The sequence below is a fragment of the Megalops cyprinoides genome, chromosome 4 (genome assembly GCF_013368585.1).
Source record: "Megalops cyprinoides isolate fMegCyp1 chromosome 4, fMegCyp1.pri, whole genome shotgun sequence".
Lineage (NCBI taxonomy): Eukaryota > Metazoa > Chordata > Actinopteri > Elopiformes > Megalopidae > Megalops > Megalops cyprinoides.
This window is the reverse complement of record NC_050586.1, coordinates 32,807,191-32,828,022: the sequence shown is the minus strand read 5'-3', so window position 1 is coordinate 32,828,022 and position 20,832 is coordinate 32,807,191. Positions and strand designations below refer to the sequence as shown.

The window sequence follows — 20,832 nt, the reverse complement described above, 5'->3', positions numbered from 1 at the left end:
CCCTTGCATCATCAGCACTTCCACAGCAGCAACTGGAATTTACGCACGTTGGCAGCAGCAGGTGGCTTGTGTGTGAACTGGCAGCATACCATTCGTTAAGGCAAAGTAATGATCGTTATGCTATTATCTGTAAGAAACGTTCAAAACAGTAACCTGGTACAGCGTCTGGAGTGAAGGCAATTGTATGAAACATGTTAAATATGCGTACTCTGGCCATGATGAAGGGGAAGCTATTTCTTTCATATTAGCAGGCGAGCTTTTGACTAAAAAACAGCTTATGTAGGCGACGGTATCAATATTAGAAAGCCTACAATACATTTCAAAGCCAAATTTGGAAATGAATATAAATGTATAATGACGTTAGCTTGTAATAGTGTTACTCTCAAGCATTTTTCTTTTATTTTTATAGCTAGCTAAGGTTACAAACAACCTTAGTTTAATTATCATGCTTCATACCGTAGACCTATGTATTTTGGTGCTCTAGATAACGTAATCTTTATATCTTTATATATATGTCATTTTGTCAAACCCCCCCGGACCTCACTATTTTTCAAACCCTGGTTACGACCACGTCTGTTACCTTAAAGTCACATTTAAGTAAGGTTTGACCTATGATCTGTGGATTTAAACCAAGATTTTAAAAAAATCTCGCTGCTGATTTTCACAAATATTTCTCAACCACCACAATACAAACAATTCTGCAACCTGAAAAAAAAAAAATCAACTTGGGGTGGCAATAAGAGCCAAAATGCACACATTCAATTTCACACTTGAATGCCCTGAAAACAGCTTGCCTGATCACCAATGGGGCAGGTGTGTATGAGATAAGCCCTGGTTGAATTAGTTATGATCTCTGTTGATATGCAGACACCTTTGCTCCTCATCGGCAGACACACAATTATTTGACAACAGCCTTGTTACTTCACAGGTAATTCCTTACAACCTGGGTACAATTGTGTAATTACTTATATTTATTACGGGCATTTTAGCATTTATCCAGCATTATGACGAACATGCAACAAGTCAATCTGGGACATCCTGGCATGGTGCATTTTGGGTTGTTATTTTATTACTATGAACAGCACTGATCTGCCATTGTACAGTATGGAACTGTCGAGTTTTTTTGTTTATTTCACACACGAAGACACTTTAAATTGTGGAAATAATGACACAAGATATAAAAGCATTGCCAAATTGCTTGCAGCCGCCTCAGTTTTCTCAGGAAGAGGGTGCGGTGAGGCCAGGGGTGTGGCCTTACACCACCCACCTCTCTGTCCTTGGCTCCACCTTTTTCACAAGCCCCTCCCCCATGATACGGAAGTCCTCCAAAATGGCTTCCACATTGGGGACGGTGAGGGCCTCCTCTCCCGTCACCTCCACTCGTCGGGCGCTCATCTGCGAAGTCTGTCAGGGAAGAGACAGAGAAAAAAACAAGGCTGATGAGGATCTGGTTGTCAACACTATCAAATTAATAAAATGAGAATCAAACACACAGGTTTGAGGTTTGATTAAGATTACAGACAAGCATTGACAGGCTTTTTAAGCAAACAAACCACCCACAAATATTTGGGGGGTATGAATAATTATTAACAAACTGTAGTCTTTTTGTACAAAAACATAAACTTCTTTTAGATGTTACTCTTGTTTACATATAAAGTTGCGTTCCTCCACACAAAAGAGCACAGCTTCAGGATTTATTTTTAATCTTTTTGTTCACATGGACTCCTTTTACATAAAGCTAACACACCAATGTTCTGGGAGCAGCTGAACAAAGCAGTTGTTCAATTAATATACTTTAGTGTATGTGACACCAATAAGAAATATCAAATTTTCAATCATACATTACTTCATCATTGTCCCACTCTTTAAATAGCAAATACATCCTGGATAGGCTGTTTCCTTCTTAAAACAGGTAACTCATCATAAATCATGCACAAGCATGCCCTGTTCTTACCTTGAAAGGCTGTGGGGTGAAGGCTTGTGGTTTCCAGAGCACTGCTATCACTGTTCCACCATAAGGATCGCAGAAAAACAGGGCCAAGTCTCCAAAAGCATCCTGGGAAAGAGCACAAGCACTAAATACCTTTGTAAAAGTAAAGTCCACCTAAGTTAATTAGACAGAGTTGAGACAAATGCAATCCTCCGATACACTTGCAGGCAGCCAACGACTATTTTCACCCTACGCGTTTCATAGCACACTGCAGTGGGATGGGCACTCATCAGAGGATAATTGCTACTCCTTTCTTTTGCTGGCAGGGAGGCATAAATACTCAGCTGGCAGTGAAATATAAGAAATAAATTGTTAGACAAGATCTGGCAAATCAACAAGTTCTTCAGAATTAATCCGAGTGTTTTTTACGTAACATGCTGTGTTTGGTGTCTACGACATGCCAGATCCGTTGCCCTTGCTTGGCAGAGTATTTTACGATCATGTGGTGTATCAAATTTTGTTAAATTACCACGGAAGGGAAGTTGTTTTAGACATCACTAAGTTTCCCTGTAAACGTGCAGCTAGATTCCCAGCCCGGTTGAATGCAATTGCATCACTTCCATTTAATTTCTGAAGAAAAAGGTCTTTACCAAATAGGAAAAAAACCACCTTTGTCATTCTTGGTGGGGGGGGGGGGGGGGGGGGGGGCAAAGGAGCCCTTGCAACCATCCCTTGTATAATGTATTATTGCAATGAACAAGCCTCCATGCACATTACCTACACCTAAGACCTAAACACCCGCCCCCCCACCTTCCCATGGATTTACTCTCCCACACCTGGGGCCCAGACCATCAGGAGAGCATTAGAGCCGGGTCCAGGCCGAGCTGTTTTCCAACCTCTGCTCCATGCCATCCATATCTCCCTCCTGGCACAGTCTATTTACAGTTGTCTTTGTGCCGCCGCCCCTGGCACTTCACCAAGGCCTGTAAAACGGCCACAGGAGCCAGCTGGATAGAGTTATAACAGTACTGACCAGGCCAAGCTCCCCTGCTACACGCAACCCCACAGCTCTGCCCGTGCAGCAAGCCCGGTGTCTCCAGAGTTACTCCACTGACAGGAACATGCCCTGCACTGAGCTAAGCTCAGATTTAAACTATTTTAACAAAGACAATTGTGATATGAATTACTGAACTATACAGCCACGTCTAATGAGGAGGCAACCGAACTGTATGTAACTTTTCACGCGCTATGATCAATTTAGGCCTTCAGCTGCGAATCACGTTGATGAGAGACGAGGGAAGCACTCTCTTCAAGGCCTACATGAAATGCCTGTTCAGCCGAGACAGACAGGCAGGACAGAGGGGGAGAGAGAGAGCTTGGTGCATGTGCATTTCATTTACGCACAAACATAAAGGCCTTATCTGCTTTAAGATTACTCACGGCTGGTGAATTCCACAGTTGTCAAAGACCCGTGCGTTTCCCAGAACAATAAGCGCTTCCAAGAACAGCAGTGGACAAAGGTTTCTGAGAATTTCAACATAAATACCGCAGCTCACACTGATCTTTGTGGGGGGAGGGGGTATAAATTGGGGGGTTCTCAAAGACACTCTGTTAAAGGGTTGGTAATAATGTGCCCCCCCACAGCGACAAAGGCGTCCGCAGCGGCCGGCACTCACTCTGAGCTCGGCCAGGTACCGGCCGACCGGGTTGAAGTCGATGACGGGGAGGGCCCCGCCGCAGCTGGGCACAGACCCCGGCATGGTGCCCCGGCTGAAGGTGGCGTGGGGCGGGTCCACTGCCTGCGTCAAGAGCGGCACCTGCTTGGGATTGAGGTGGATCAGGACGTCGTACGCGTCCAGAGGAGGGCGCAGGGCCACCTACAGAGACACAGAGCGAGACAGTCAGTGACTGACAGCAGATCTGTATGACAGCACACCTGTATGACACCATTACAAAGCCAGAGTGTGCACAGACCACCACCCCCCCCCCCCCCAGCTTCAAAAGCAGGTCGAAGCCCGCCATGTGAGACCGCATCTGATACCATGATACGAGACCGCATCTGATACCACGATACGCATGGCATCATATTCACGACTGAAGTCAGCCATGATAATGGCAAAAGCTACTCATGCAAACACTCGAACAAAACAGCATGGTGGCGAGTGCACTGGACCAGAAAACCATGGGAAATGAATCCCAAATCCCGGGAATTGCTCTTCCAGTGTGAGCGGGTCTCCCCTCTCGTACTGACCCGGACGTCCTGCGTCTGGCTGGGGTCCATCAGCTGCTCCTCCAGCACACGCAGGCTCTCTGCTGCCACCACTATGAGACGTTGTAGCATCTGCACATACAGAGCATGGTGAGGAGAATTCAACTCTGCAGCTGTCATTCAACACGCACTTACAACATCATACACTGAAGTTCCATTACATTACGTTACATTATTGGCACTTAGCAGACAATCTTATCCAGAGCGACATCAATACATCAATTACAGGTTTTTACAACGTTATCCATTTATACAGCTGGACATTTACTGAGGCAGTTGTGGGTTAAGTACCTTGCCCAAGGTACAGCAGTAGTACCCCTGTGGGGATCTGGACCGGCAACCTTTTGGTTACGAGTCCAGTTCCTTAACCACTATGCTCCACTGCCTCCCCACATTATCGAAAGCACAGAATTATTTGCACAGCATTTGTTGATAAATGATAAATGAACCTGTGTTTCATCGGTCATTCCCTGAGTAAACAGATGCCTCACTTGTATGACGTTACAGTGCAGAAATCTGGTTGCTAAGTACACACATCATTAGATAATTACATAAGAGGTGAGGTGAACAATGCGTCTAGTTATGCGCTCGTGATTCAAATCGTGAGGTTAAAAACGAGAAGCCCAAAAGCGATTACTTCTATCACTTCTGTGCCACACGCCCTTATAGCATGAGCGGCGGGTGAATTGGGGCCGACGCGGCGGGGAGGGAAGAAGCTCGGTACTGACCTGCACAGATGGGCCACCCTTAGTCCAGATGGAGAGCTTCTTATCCTTGGGCGTGGCAATAAACATGACGGGCAGCACTTCCCGGGACGCAATGAAATCGTTTCTGATCTCGGCGTAATCAGCGGCTGAGAAGGGCCGGGCGGAGGGAGACAGACAGTAATCAGCATCACGCGCGAATGTACGGACGCAAGCGAACACAAAAGGAGGTCTGCCTCTACCTGAATGCCTGCAGCAGGGCAAGTGTGAGGCCGCTCTAACTCAGCGCCACAGCGGTACGCGTGAGTGTTGCTGCCGGTTACCTGTGAGCTGCCCGTTGAGGTTGACCACCAGGGGGCTGTTTTTCCAGTCGAAGGTGGAGAGCAGGTGGAGGAAGCGCAGCAGGCCCACCTGGGGAGAACTGGGGAGAGGAGGGGGGGGGCAGTCAGTAAGCATGCGGGGAAACAGCTGGAGCATGATGGGAAGAGCAATATTAAACCTGGGGGGGGGGAGACGGGGAAGAGGGGAAAAGAAAGATTGACAGATACACACAGACATATAGAAAGACAGAGAGACAAACAGCTGTTCAATTACCCTGGAGGAGTAAAAGGAGCTGGCTGCAGGAACAACGAGGCCACCAGCAGGTCGGCAACGTCCTCGCTGACGTCCCCACTGAAGAGCTGGGCCCCCAGCCACCGCTTGGCCAGACGGCACACGGCCCCAAACGACGAGTGCTGCTGCTGGAGCCTGGGAGCCGGAGAAACGGACAGACGGTGAGAACAGCAGCACAGCTCCCGAGCCACAGAGGCCAGACTGCGCCGTAGCGGGCCTCGATCGATGTTTCCGAGGCTGTCCCGTACCCGTGCAGCGTGCTGGTGAGGTAGGGCCTGTGCAGGGTCTCCATCTCCAGCGCCTGGGCCACCTCGTTGTCGCGGTAACGCAGCATCCCCTCAGCGCTGATGTCCTCCCTCAGGATCTGGGGCTCTCGGTGATAGGCCACCTGGACCCGGAACACCAGCCCATCCTGGACATGGAGAGATGGTAGCCTGAGCATATGCTAGAGAACTGTGTCTCACATGCACACATGCATAAGGACACACACACACACAAACGCACACACACACACACACCATGCACACACTCAAAGGACTGGCAATGCTAATGTACACTGTTTCAACCTTAACAGTATAATGGAAGATCATTCAGATGAGGGTCGAACCTTATGGCGCCCTCACACACACAGCACTGGGGGTTACCTTGCAGACGTCCAGGTGTGTGGGTGCGGCGTGGCAGGTGTAGCGATGCTGCTTGGTCAGCAGCTCCCCCAGGCGGATGTGGAAGGCCGCCTTGATGTGGCGGATGGCCAGGCGGTCGTGGGGCCACTTCCCACTGCCTTCCATGTGACAGATCACTGGGACGCCACAGAAACAGAGCAACTCAGGCTGATGCCCTGTGCATATCTGCACGTACAACACTCACGCTGACCAGACACACACAGATAACCATGGTATCGTCATGCCAGCAGCAGATGGTACGTGGTGGATTGAGATGAATCAGACTAAAAGGGCAGGAGGCCAAGAAGAGATATTGCTCAGGGAAGACTCCGAGGCCTGCTTTGCATATGAGCAGAGAGAGAAAGACTGGGAGAGTCACAAGGCTTCGGGCTTACAACCGAGAACAAGCCCGTGCTCGCCATGGCTATGACACGAGGGCGAGAAAGAGGGGGGTGGCATGTCGAGACTAGGGTTGGGTACCGAAACCTGGTGCTGGTTCCTATATGACCAGTATCTACCTGACCGAATCGCAATGCAGATTTCGGTGCCACGTAAATGCCTGCCCTGAGCTGTAGATTGAAATATTTGCCCTCTGGTGCTCCGAAACGGATATTACAGTGCTGTAACTGTTATTTAGTGTTAAATTATTATAGTTGGGTTAGGTTTTATTTATTATGTGAATTTGTTATGTAAATCTGTTAAGTGCTTTGTATTTATTTATATTTATATATTTAAATATACTTTAAACTGTTAACTGTTAAAGAACAGCTTTTTTATTGCTAAGGCAAATTTGAACTTGAAATTGAACAATATATTAACCCTTTTGCACGCAACTTATTTTTATGCTATATAGCGCGCATTACGTTACATGGTTTGTTATGTTTTCATTAGCGTTACTAAGCTTCTCATTCTTTTCAGTTACTATTTGCTATATTTTTAAACAATCAATCGCTATTTCCTCAAAGCTAAAATTAGCTAGAATTTTTCCCAATCTAGTGTTCTAACCGCACCGGTTATAGCATACGCGCTAAACGGCTAATCACACCAGTGTGACACACTAAAGGGTTAATGACGTCCACCGTCGTTTTGTGCTTTTTGTTCTTCAGTATCGGTTCAGGGACCGTTTAGGCACCGATACCGTTTTACCGTTTTATTGCTTTAGCACCGATATCAGAAAAAACCCAAACGATACCCAACCCTAGTTGAGATGGGACGCCGGTACCTTTCACAGGGGTGATGTAGATGGGGCAGGGCTTGCCCTCCTGCGGGACCAGGGCACGGGACACCTTCTCCCGCCCGAAAAACGAGTAGTCCAGTTTCATGGGGACTGGAGGAAACACCTGTTGGAATGGTAGGCAAAGCTCAGACGTCACATTTGGTGCTAATTTACGAGATGGCTTGTGCGAAGCGGCGGGGACGGCAGCGCGGGTGGTCACCTGGGTGTATCTAAGGGCGGGGTGGGCGCCCTGCACCGCGGTGATGGACAGCGGCAGCCCCTCCAGCCTCCACAATTTGCGGCTCAGGTCGTCGAAGGACTGCACCACTTTCAGGCTCTCCTCCTCTCCCGTGCTGCAGGTCTTTAACAAACCGGGAGATTATGCCACACGAAACAGTGCTTTAATTTGCTAAATCTCACACACAAACCCATTTCACTGCGATGCTGAGCGCAACACAGCGGGAACAATGTGGTGTTCTGCAGAGCCCGTTCTCACCTCTCGTCCCATTCTGATGACCTCATCCAGCAGCCCTCCTGTGTAGCGCACGCTGGACTCTGGGATATCAGCATGACTACAGATGAGAAAGTGAGAATAAAGCTGGGTCTCAGCCAAGAAATGACCCCACACACAAACGCCTTGACATACACACTCCTACAAATCAAACATGGCACACCATGATAATTTCAAGATAATTACAAGATAACACACTCAATAATGTTTGGTGTAAGTCATGGGAAAGTAGCTGAGCTCCATAGCGTGAGCCTCGGTAAATGGAGAGCACCAACCCACCAAGTTCCATGAATACAATCACACAGCCCCGCACCTTATGCATACCGCCTTATGAATAGGCACCGGTGTAAACAGACAGACAGGGAGAATGGGAAAGAGGTGGGATGACTAACAGCTGCAGCAGGTGCGTGATGATCTCACGGGGGACAAGCCTCTTCTGGCAGGCAGACGTGCCCGCCCACAGCACTGCCTCTGTGATCGCCCCGTCCTGGAAGCGCCGCAGCTCCGAACGGGACCCCCACAACTGCCGGAATTCCGCCGCCTGGGTACAGATATACATAAGGCTGAGTGCACACGAGCTCAAGATGCGCACAAGCTCACACACACACACAGCTGCTGCCTCGTGCCTACCTTGGGGCTGTCTGCTGGGGGACCCCTCTCCAGCACAGAGGCAGCATTCTCTGGGTTCAGCAGGAGACCGAAGGACAGAGGAGGCTGGTCCTTGTGTTTTGGGGGTTCACTGTTCACCAGCCACTGTGAGACATTAATCGTAAGAGTCACTGTTTCATTGCTAAAAATGGACAAGTTTCTAAAGACAGATTATCATGCTAAAGAAACCATCACAACAAACCATGGAAAAGACTGCATTACTGATATTGGTAACTGTAAATGCTGGTCTCACCTCTGGGTCAGGGGACAGGGAGTGTGTCAGAAGGCGGACCCTTTCTCCCAGCCCTCGTTGCAGGAGGGACAGAATAAATGGGAGTGCTGTTAGCACGTAGTTCCCACTGTGGTCCATGAGCTCGCTGAGAAGGTTGAGCTTCTTGCAGGATGCCTGCAGTTTCACCAGCCCGCACAGTCTGAGAGGGACAGACAGAGAACAAGAGACATTAGCGCCTGCAGTACTGGCGACACACACTGGGGGGCAGTGTGGAGCGGTGCTCCAGGGAACACTCACTGGAAAACGTGGTCACATGTCCGGATCATGGGTTTGGGAGTCATCAGGAGGGCCTGGAAGCCGTCCAAAGTGGGGTCATCCCAAAACTGCAAGGAAAGCGCCGCCTCGTGCTGGACCTGAGCTCACAGGAGGGGGGCGGGAGTCAGTCAGAGAGCACGGTGCCGAAACATGCAGCGTAGCACAGCACAGCTCAGCGCAGCCCTGCACACTCACCTGCTTGTAAGTGTTGGCGGTCATGTCTGCACAGAGGTTGAGGTGGCCGGAGGGATCCACGAACACCACCTGGAAAGCACTGTGGAACTCAGAGAGAGACGGCTGGGGAATGAGGATCAGAGACACAGAGAGAGACATAGGGTTATTAATCCAGTACACAAAACGGACCTGCCTGCTCATACTTTCAGCTTGCCCCTGTGTCTCACCGCGGTCGAGTCGGGCTCCTTTGCCAGAGTGATGCCGTTCTGCGTCAGGTCTGTGGAAGCTGTTCATAAAGATGAGCATCAGTGCATCAGACACAGTAAAAAAATGTGATAACTGTATCAAATAAACAGACATTCATCCAAGCAGACCACCGTGCTAGACTTCTGAGCTGTGCCATAAACAAGTAAACTCTTAACGAACTGCTAAAAGGCACCTAGTGCACAGTTATAAGCAGTGAGCTCAAGGAGGGCGCTACTGTTACAGTGTGAACAGGAAATCAATTTGTAAAGTGAACAGCAGAGGGCACCATTTCAACGATTCAATGTTTGCATAAGAAACCAAAAAATAGCTCATTCAGAAAAGACTGTCAGATAAACAAACGAAGGAAGCATCTCAGACTATTTGTAAATAAAGTAAAAAGGTGGTGTTTAATTCTTTGAGTTGAAGGCTTGCTAACTGATAGGAAGCAGGATTTTTAGTTTACGCAAAGTACTTAACACAAGTGTTCGGACAGATATACTCAGCAGAAGTAAGAAACCAAACTTGTGAGGCCAACTGAATCTGCCTGTCCTTAGTCTGCCACTGCAATAACACATTTCCTGATTATCATCATCTTAATATCCTTTACCAGTGATGTTCAAGTTAATGTCAAGTTCCAAAAAGATACACATAAAACTAACAAAAAAACTCTACAGCAATTAATCAAAATTTTTATAAATAGTGTTAGGTGCCTATTAAGAACCTCTACCTCAACTCTCCTTGCCCCTGACCTCTGACCCCCCTCCTCACCCAGGAAGTGCAGGCAGTTCCTCAGCAGCTGGTAGGCAGTCATACTGTTGCTGACTCTGTGAGTGGAGAGAAGGTAGGCCACCAGCATGGAGCCCACAAACCCACTGAAACAACCAGAGCCCTGGAGAGAAAGACAGAGGAAAGACAGTGGATGAGCTGGGCAAGAACAAACACAAAGTCACACAAATGCAAACACTGACAGAAACAAACCCACGAATACTATATAACAAAGGAAAAAAAGATGTCTATCTATGTGTGCTGAGAGAGATCCTCACTCACAGACACATAGGCATAGAGAACCATACCTGGTCCAGCTCTCTCTGCCTCAGCCACACTTTGAGCAAGGCCACGCCCTCTGTAAAGGCAGCACACTGGGAGGCAATGGCAGACAGGAACTGCAGGTGAGCCCTGGGCAGGAGGTCTCCGAGCACCGTGCTGTTGTAGTGGGGTGTGGGCGGCTCAGTGGTGTCTGGTGCAGAAACATTGCAGACATTCATATCAGTCACAGAGAAATAGGTTATCTACCACTCTGTCTCTTCTTAATTTTCTGTAGGGCCCCAGTATTCCCTACTCTCTCCCACGTTGCGACCATCACTCAACTTCAAAAGGGCATTTTAGCCACAACTGTTAATCTACGTATTCTGACAGCTGTCATATTTTCACAGGTGCAATTTGGGAGTAATACTTTGCTAAAGGGAACTCTTTCACAAGGCTAACCTAACGAATTAGCTGGCTAATATCTGTAAACACTTTTTGAAAAATCCAGATAGAAAGCAGCCTTTTTCTGCAAATATATTTTCAAAGATTACATTTACATTTATTCATTTTGGCAGACGCTTTTATCCAAAGCGACTTACATAGGTTACAGTTCTTTACAATGTTACCCATTTATACAGCTGGATATTTACTAAGGCAACTGTGGGTTAAGTACCTTGCCCAAGGGTACAGCAGCAGTGTCCCAGCGGGGATTGAACCAGCAACCTTTCGGTTACGAGTCCTGCTCCTTAACCACTATGCTACACTGCCGCCCAGATTAGCCTGCTGACTCCTTAATTCAGCTTTTAGAAATTCCCTCCTTGTGTCCCTTGCACTTCAGCACTTACCTGGCTGTTCGGTGCTGAGGCCCGTGTACCAGGCTGTGCGGACGTTGTTCCTCTGGGGGTGGAAGCGGCTGGGTTTGAAGAACCCCGGGGGAGGACAGGCATGGAGCCTTAGAGTCACGCTGCTGGAGTCTTTATCTGGAGAGAAGACACGCTACATAAAAACGCAGAACTCGCACACTACTGTTTACTACTGACGAGAGGGCACGCACAGACATGGCACTTCATCTTTCAAATTTCCAGTTGCGGTCAGTGTGTGGAAATGTACCAATCCAATACTAATTCAAGTGCTAATTCGCAACAGTTACCAGTAATACTCATGATTTTAAATATAAACCCTGAATACAGAACCATACATGCTCCTACTCTTGCCCACCTCCTCTGTCAATCTCTCCACCTCTTTCTCCCTCCATTCCATAGTGCATATCCCTTTTACAGCTCACCACACTCAGACCAGCTGAAGCCATTCCCTCCCTACAGAACCTCCCCTAAAAGTACCAGGGGGTGTGAGCAGCAGCAGTGGGCGAAGATGGTTTCCATGGAGACTGGAGTAGCGCATTGTTCCGATGTCAGGAGAGGACGAGAGGTGCTGTGCCAGCCCTGCCAGGTAGAGGGCCCTCTTGCGTGGGTACCTCTGGTTCAGGGCATCCTTAGGGTGGAGGATAGCCTGGCAAAGCAGGAGGAAAGGTCAGACAAATAAAAGAATAGTGAAGAGCAAGGCACACACTAGCTCCCCTAGTAGTTGTAGGTGCTATGAACTATATCTATTTTCAGCATCTCTCTCTTTCTTAAGACAAATTTCTCCTCTCTGCTTTCCACGGCCAACCTTGATTCTGTACTTACAGAGGGGATTGTGACAGCCAGATCCACAGAGACCCGGGGTTTGGTGCAGGTGCCCAGCGGATAGCTGCCAATCAAGGAGATGGCAGCAGGGGGCGCCATGTGGAACTTGCCCTTGACAGCCTTGGGCACCAGGAGGAAAGGCATCTTAACTCCCCCGGTCAGCCATGACAGGTCACTCAGCTGGACACAGACATGCAAAGACAAAGAGGAGAAAGGATGAGCACACCTTTCAACACACCTTTTGCACAACAACATTGTCCAATAAAATATGATCACCCCTTTAGCACTGCATCAATAGCACAAAAATTATCCCTCAAAAATTTCTCATTGACCCCCTAAATCTCCTATTTAAATACCATCCGCTTCCTCAACAGTTTCCGTAACCACCCCCCCCCCCCCCCCCATTCTCACCTCCACGTCGGGGGTCTGTGGCACAGTGTGGAGCAGCTCTGTGACCTTCAGCACGAAGGAGTCCACCAGCCGTTTCCTGCGCTCGCTCAGGGCCACCTCCTTCAGCAGCTCTTCCATCTGTAATCAAGGACACAATTTACATGCCAATACTGAAAATCAAGCCTCACGCAGAGAAACATGCCAGAACATTTTGACAAAATAACAGGCAGTCAAACCATGGCAGTCTAGTCTAACTCCATTATACAACAGCCATGGTCAATCTGTCCTGGATGAGCCCATTTATGAAGGGTCTTGTGGTTTGTAAAAGAGAAAAAAATTCCTTCGCAGCAGAAAACCAATAAAAACCATAATCCAATAGAGATGTCTCTGCAACAAGAATCAATAGTTTTTATTAGTGTTAGTGTCTGCTGATTAACAGTGTCTTCCAATTAATTGAAAACATGCACACTTGGATGAGTCATTCATACCATTTTAGCACAATGAATGTGGTCAGAGACCAGCACCAGCAATCCACCAGTGTACAAACAGCTCCGCCCACTGACTGACCTGCATCTTCAGCAAGCTGCAGTGGAACAAGCTCTCTGCCTCCTTCAGCTGGTTCAGCTCCTCGGCAGTGGGTGGCTTGTAGAGCTCGCCCCGGGTCAGCTTCAGGGGACGCAGGACCCCGTCCTCCGAGACCCTCTCTGTCACCTTCCTCTTTGCCCCTGTGGGTCCGTCTTCCTCCTCCTCCTCCTCACCCTCACCCTCACTGTGGGAGTACGCAGCTTCTTCCATCTGTGAGACACAGGGAGAAGAGGCTACTGAAAGAATGGGACACTGCTAACCCAACTGGGGAATCTGTTTCATACAGAGATAGCACGGTAGGATAACACTGTGTGTTCATTACATCTGTAACTACATCCTATGTTATTTCTGTAACTTTTTACGCCAATTTTTGGTTGGTTATGTACACACTGCAACCGCAGTGCACGGAATACGATGAGGAGAATTTTGCTACCCTAACCCTGCAGCACAACGGATAAACTAAAAAAAATCACTGATAGACCATCAAGGTTCAGATGATTTTTTAAAAAAAAATGTATTGCTTGTGCCTACCCAGTTGCCTTATTGGGTAGCTAAACTGACAACTGCAGCATTACTCATTGGACTAGGTAATTACAGTAATATATTACAGCTAACACTAGCTGGCAGATGGTAGACTTCAAATTACTCTTACAGCTAAACAGCGACTAGCGTGTTCGCTAGAAAATGCACATAACGTAAACACAGTATTTGCTAAAGCGCATGCCACTAGCACAAACGAACTAAACGAGGATATCCCCCACCATTTGGCTGAACGTCCCACCTTGATGCAGAGGGTAGGCTAATTTACGTTAGCTACGGAACCAAAGAATGGCATCAGTCTTCATGGAAAAGAAGTTTTCATTTGCATACATCTTAAATCTATGTGCAAGTCTCCTTACAGAAACTAGTTACATTTAGTTAAATAGTTAAAAAGGCTTGCTAAATCGAACTGACCAGTACTACCGATAGCTGTCTAAGTATCTCTGCAATAACAACAGGCTTCAACATCAACATTTTTTAAAACTTCCCATTTCATTAAAATTACCTCTTTCTCCGGGTCTATGGTCGTCGACCCGTTTGTCTTTCTTTTCATTATTTTCAGATAGCAAAAACAAATAAAAATATATATTATGATTTACGCTATTGGTTCAAAGCGCTCACATCCAAGCCGCAACACATCACACATGGACATACTGGGTCATACAACCATGCTGTCTGGTAATGCCGCGTCCCCCTCTCTATGATCGTGGTAAAAGTCGAAAGAGCGCGTTTTGATTGGTTTATTGGGTTTTTCCCTAAATATAGCCCGCCCTCAATCTGTCAAGGTGCTTTGCACTGTATACAGAGACGCGACAGAACGTCACGACATGCCGTATTTCACATACCCATGCGCATATGGACATTTTCTGCCGATGGCAACTTGACTTGGAGCTACATCAACATTTTACAGTATTTTAAACTGGGCTTACAACCGGAGACTCTGTGACGTCAGATGTGTAAGACCCACATAACACGGAGCAAACGGAGTCTGCACGTCACTACTACTAGCAGATGGCAGAAAAAAACACTGCAACTAAATGGCTGATGTACCCAGGTAGCTAGATTAGCGGACATACTTATGTTGTTAGCTAACAGCATGCTAGCTATCAATAAAACACACAAAGAAAACTAAGAACAGCCATAACATCAAATAACAAAGCACTTAAATGATTAAATTATTTTCTTTGCTTACTGTGTTTGGGGAATGTGTGACTCCTGCACCTTCTTTGCCTTGGGGTCCTGAGACGATCAATAGCTACCTAATGCGGGACCTGCTAATAAAGGGACAAGCTACAATGATTGGCGTTATAATTGACTTTATGAGGAAATAAGACTCCTTTGGCTTTGATATTACAGCTCCTGATCCCAAAGGGGTATACAAATGCTCGTTTTGGTCATGCATCCCAACATTGCATAATCTTTTTTTTTTTTTTTTTAATTCATTCACCTGCCACTGTTGGGCCATAAAGACTAACTTATACAGGTGTGAACTTGTATTTGAGAGCTTAAATAAGACTTATCTGAGTTGATTAGAAAGGGAATTTTAAATATTGCAGGCACTTGATAAGATTTTTGCAATAGTTCACTATGTATAAACATAACCGTGAATTATAAATTAATTACAATAAAAACAAGCACAAGAAGCAATACGTTGTAACACTTCTGATTTGCTCAACAGAGGCCATCAAAACTATCACAACATTTAACATATAAAACTTAAAGAAATCACAAAATGAATATGAATCACCACATTAACAGCCATCAGCAGAGTACATTACCATGACTTATTCTCATATGCCAGTGCCCTGCATTTTACACCTGTCATCTCCCAAGCAGCATCTACGTATGTCCATATAAGTGAGTTTATGATTCACCTTTGGAAATCAATCCCTCAAAAAATTACAAAACTAAGAAGTTCACCACGCTCTCCATCTTTGTAGTCTGTCAGACACTCCTGCAGACTGCTGCAAGGCTAGGCAAATACTGGGTATTCTCAGCAGTTATAGAAAGGGAGGGAGGAATGAACTGGAATGACCCCCTTTAATGAAATATGAGACAAATATGAGTTTAGACAAACACAGATGAAAGAAATGGGAAGTGAAATTGTGGTTTGCTAAGAACCTGCTTGTCTGTTGCCTGTAAGAGCTGTAATCCAACAACTGTAAACTTTCATCCAGTTTCAACATTGGTCCAGTCAGACAAGGACACAGTTACAGAAAATTTTGCCCTGTGACAATTACAAGGCTTGTTTGGCATTATTACTTGGGGGAAAATGGGCAGGTTATGTTGATGCTTTAAGCCACTCGTCAATGTCTCTCTCGTAGCGTTCGGGATCTCTCTGCCAGTCCAGGTACCAGCGCAAGCTGGCGATGGTACCGCTGTAATTGCCCCCGAGGCTCTGCCTCCAGGCACTGAACTCCTGCTTGTTGTAGCTCTGGACCTGCTTGGAGACAGTGGGGTAGTCCACCACGCTGCGCAGAGCTTTGTCCAGGTCCTGGCAGACGGCAGGAAACTGAGGTGCCACATTGTGAAGCTCCTCTGTGTCACTGGAGAGGTCTGCACAGGAGAGAACAGAGCACAGGAGGTTCAAGCACACCTCCAGCTCAGACAGTAATGATCACACTGTAAATCACACTGATCCCAGAACCCTGGAGATTAACAAAACAAAATGACAGTGGAAGTCATCAGAGGTTCAGAGGAAAGTGTGGTTTAGGTTTATGGGATGCTAGGGTGCCTTGGGGATTGGGTGGGACCTGTAAAAACATCATGGGTTACACTTGAATAGGAGGGGTGCAAATATATTGTGCCAGTGTATGCTTACAGTACCTGAAGAGTATTTAAAATAGCGACTCAAGCAGGAAGCAGGAAAATGCCATACTTGACTACACTCTACACTCAAAGCAATCTGAAAAATAACCAAGCTGTACTTAAGTAACCCTGGTTTACCTGGTACAAGTGTCTACAGGTCATGTCAACTTTATGACCTCTCTTAGCTTAGCCATCCTGTCTTTACAGTGGTTTGTTTACTATGCAGGACTTACCAAACAGCTGTGAAGGGACACTCAAACCATCAGCATAGGCTATGTACTTCCACTTGCCCTTCCTCAGCATGTAAGTGGAAGCATTAGCATTGCAGCCGTGGTACTCGCCGAGCACCCAGTCAGGGCGGGGCTCAGCCAGCAGGGCGGCGCTCTGGTTCAGCAGAGGTAAGAGGGAGTGACCGCTGAGACCTCCTGGTGCAGGTACTCCTGCCAGCTCTGCACATAGAAACATGTGGCCATTTGCTAAGTACACGTCACATACCTGGACAGAAACATGTGACTTTTAGGCAAGTTTAACAGTAGTTTGAGAGATTCAAGTAGCCCATGAAAATGCTTTTTCCTGTCGTTGGCAAAGCTGCTCTTTAATTCATAACTCTGCACAATGGTTCTTTGAGTACAGAGCACAGTTCTTCTCTTACCCAGCATTGTGGGGTAGATGTCCACCAAGGAGACAGGCTGAGGAAGCTGAAGCCCTGCCTTTACCCCAGGGCCAGCCATAAGCAGTGGAACATGGGAGCTGCCCTCAAACATGGACATCTTGTAGAACTGCCGGTGCTCCATGGCCAGTTCACCGTGGTCTGAAGTGAACAGCACTACAGTGCTGGAAAGCAGGCTGGAATCTTGCAATGCTAACACCACTTCACCTGCAGGGGGAGACATTCTTCACATTTATGTACATGTGCGACATCTGTCACACCAATTTAAGCGTGCCTTCAGCATATTTTGAATTGGTCTGTCTCAGGGGTCACTTCCATTCAAACAAATGATGAATTACTTTCATCACCGCAGTTTACTTTAATGACAGCTTTACCTTAGAGCAATATGTTAGAGGTTTTTAGCAATACTGGCAGGGTTGATTGACTCTCTTGCTAACAATGGGGGTTTGGAGTTTTCTCAGAATGGGTTTACATCAAGCAGCCCCCCAAAATTAGAGATTGTGCAGGGAATTTAAAGCATGGGGATTTCACACCCTTCACAGTATGAGTGGATAACGCAAATATGGGAGCAACTCCAACCACCAGATGAGGATGGAGACTGACATTTATGCATAAATCTGATGAGGTGTCAGAAAAGGGCAACTGCCCACTCGGAACAAGGATGCATTGCTGACTGTAACAAAAGAATATTACAGGTGATGGGTTAATACAGCGCTCTCTCCTTTGTGTAACGTGGCAGTCCTATGTGATAAGTGAGCTCACCCAGCATGGCGTCCGCCTCAGCACACATGGCGTAGTAGAAAGCTCGGATGTCTTTGACCTCCTGCTCTGTGAAGTTGCTGCTGCAGTTCTTGGTGAAGGTGGAGTAGTAGTCAACACGATGCATCTCTGAAAAGGGCAGCCATTTAGGCACAGAGATGTGATGCTGAGATACCTGCAGGCACAGCAGAGAGGACACCCAAAACCTTAGCTACAGCAGAAATGACCAGCTCCAAACTTTGGTGTCTTTTGTTCAGAATAAGGAAAAAACTATTTCCGCAAAGGACACAGAGGTGCAGTTGCCTTTTTCAGCCAGTAGGGGGAGGTGCGGAAGGTGGACCCCCCAGCGTTGGGGCCCAGGGAGTCTGTGCGGTATGGGTGAGGCAGGTTCAGACCCAGGTAGAGGGCGAAAGGCTGGGAGAGGGATGCAGCAGTGTGGCGGATCCACTGGGCGGCGCTGTCCGTGGTCTTCCAGTCCTTGGTCATGACCCTCATTGTGGAGGCGTCGCCCGTCAGGTCTGTCATGGGGCGGCCTTCCTGACGCAGCAGGAATGGCACGTCTCGCGTCCAGGCCTCCACGCGATTGCTGCCGTTTCATAAAGAGAACTGACACATAGTCATGCTGTGCAAGCGTGTATGGAAAATAGATTAGCAGCTGTGCTGAGGGAGTCATTCGGATCTTAATCACTGCTTATTCCAGAGGATATGCCTGTGACAAAATGCATTTCCTTGCATTAAGTCTGTCAATGCTTTACAGGTGTCTAATCTATTTCTGCACCCAGCTATCTATTATAATTAGAGGCGTTAATTAAAAGCAACCACGCTCTCAGTCTGAATTATGTTAATATAGCCAGTAAACTTGCTTCAAAAGTGAGAACATGCTTTTGTGTGTTCCAGTGGGATCCAAGAAAGTGTCCTTTACACTGAAACTGACAGTCCCATTAGGCTCAACATATCAAATTTCCAGTCATATTTAATGACACCAGCTTTCTGCAGAGCCCACAGTAGGCAGAGATGTTTATGATAGTGCACATCCCACCTACCTGACTGAATGGCTACCTGAGGTAAAGTCCAGCTTTCCCAGGCTCTTGGTGTGATATCCATTGCTCTGCAGAAGGTCCATCCATGTTGTGGCATTATTATCCAGACACTTGTAATTGTTCCAAGACTGAGTTAGATGGACAAAACGACCACTCCACATAGCTGGAAGCAGATCCAAGAGATTACAAGTATAATAGCTAACATTATAATAACATATTAAAATAAAACATACTGTCTGTTGAGTCAAATTACAGTGCTGCATATCATCTTTGTTTTCCACATATTAACCCCCTTTGAATCTTAGGTACAACATATGCATCAAATTCACAGCATATGACATAACAAAATCAGCTTATCTCTGTTTTAATTCATATGTTGCATGAAGGTGTCTTCTTGTCATTACAGTACCTGCTCTAGATGGACAGCAGATGGGAGAGTTGGTGTAAGAGTTGAGAAAGACTGCCCCCTGCTCCCTCAGGTACCCAGTAAAGGGCAGTTGCACCACCTTACTCACAGGGTCAAAGGTCAACCGGCCATCCTTCAGGGCAAAAGAGCACAAATTCACCATCGGATTTATGACATCAAGTGTAAACATTACACTCTCCATTGAAGTGATTCTCTTGCAATGGGGATGGCTTTAATTTCATTGGGGGCACCCAACTGGTGACTGGTTGAATGGGTGCAGGTCTGCGGGGGCCCAGCTATATACGAACAATACACGTGTGCACTGTTGCAAACAGGGCTGCAAAACTGCCAGGACAGCAGATAAAGTGAGCTGGGAACACAAGGATAAATCTGAGTGACGGCATGAGTCGTCTTGCGAGTGCCATAATGCACCGAATAATGTAGACCAGTCAGTACATGACGCAGCAAAATATTGAGTATGTTGCTTTGCCCATTTGAAAGTCTTAATGAGTTAAATTACTGAACAGCAGAGCACAACCCTTGACATGTACTCAAACTCGTAAAAACTGCATCACCAGCTTGCATAAACTGCATCAAGTTAAACCGAAACTCAAAAGCATAAAGGTCGTAGCTGAAGCACCTGCCCTGGGCATGCAGCCTTCTGCCTGAGACACAAGGGTTTAGGAAACTCGTTGCCAACCAAAGGAAAGCCATAAACAGTGGGCACAAGATATTCACAGCCAGGGAGAGTAAGAAATACATTTTTGGCACAGCCATCTTTTTGCAAACCTAATTATTATAACAAAAGCAAAACTGTAAAGCAACTAATATAAGTTAACATTTTCACCTTGTCAGAAATAGCTATTCTCATTTTATATCTGGCTACAGGCATCCAAACATCATAACGGAACTTTAGGTAGCGACGTGAGGCTTTAAGGGAAGTCAAATTGATCTGCGATCTTTCCAAAACATGGTGTCAGGTACTTACGAATGCATCGGACATCACCATCACAATGTTTGGTCTGAAGGGTTCAGTATGGTTTAAATCCACAGCCAGAACGTGTACTTTGGCAAAAATAAAAAAGGCTATACGAAACGTATTCATGGTTCTACAGAATGACAGCAACTTCGCTTACTGGAAAGAACTTCCTATCAGCTGAGTGCTGATGGTGTAGCGACGTAGAGCTAACTTAGTTACTTAGCCATTTTGGCTACGCCATTAGAAATAGTACGTAGTTGTACGTGCTGAATAGAACCAGAACATTTAGCTAGATAGCTAAATCAAAATTATTTTGAGTGCATACTGAGTAGCTACGCTCTTTACTAGCTAACCTAGCTTCATGAATATATAACACAAGTAAGCTACCCGTAGTTTATACTTTCTTTACATTATTAGTTTACCTA

General features: G+C 46.7%; 2 protein-coding genes across 2 annotated transcripts; both read right to left on the bottom strand.

Annotated features, from left to right (window-relative positions):
- Nucleotides 1-983: 983 nt before the first annotated feature.
- Nucleotides 984-14,396, bottom strand: nol6 (nucleolar protein 6 (RNA-associated)). The gene is made up of 26 exons (XM_036527101.1): nucleotides 14,251-14,396; nucleotides 13,188-13,415; nucleotides 12,642-12,758; nucleotides 12,231-12,410; nucleotides 11,886-12,054; nucleotides 11,391-11,525; nucleotides 10,593-10,756; nucleotides 10,288-10,408; nucleotides 9,501-9,559; nucleotides 9,295-9,396; nucleotides 9,082-9,197; nucleotides 8,806-8,983; nucleotides 8,535-8,657; nucleotides 8,297-8,445; nucleotides 7,890-7,965; nucleotides 7,614-7,754; nucleotides 7,400-7,517; nucleotides 6,160-6,314; nucleotides 5,764-5,927; nucleotides 5,498-5,650; nucleotides 5,227-5,324; nucleotides 4,928-5,052; nucleotides 4,182-4,271; nucleotides 3,607-3,807; nucleotides 1,955-2,056; nucleotides 984-1,404 (listed from the first exon to the last, which is right to left on the bottom strand). Exons 1-26 carry the CDS (start codon nucleotides 14,296-14,298, stop codon nucleotides 1,255-1,257), a joined length of 3,462 nt encoding a protein of 1,153 aa, XP_036382994.1. The 5' UTR covers nucleotides 14,299-14,396; the 3' UTR covers nucleotides 984-1,254.
- A 1,325-nt stretch (nucleotides 14,397-15,721) lies between these two features.
- On the bottom strand, nucleotides 15,722-20,583 carry arsk (arylsulfatase family, member K). The gene is made up of 8 exons (XM_036527731.1): nucleotides 20,417-20,583; nucleotides 19,432-19,561; nucleotides 19,026-19,185; nucleotides 18,286-18,568; nucleotides 17,986-18,157; nucleotides 17,206-17,430; nucleotides 16,787-17,002; nucleotides 15,722-16,301 (listed from the first exon to the last, which is right to left on the bottom strand). The coding sequence occupies exons 1-8, from the start codon at nucleotides 20,531-20,533 to the stop codon at nucleotides 16,027-16,029; spliced, it is 1,578 nt and encodes a 525-aa protein (XP_036383624.1). The 5' UTR covers nucleotides 20,534-20,583; the 3' UTR covers nucleotides 15,722-16,026.
- Nucleotides 20,584-20,832: the final 249 nt, after the last annotated feature.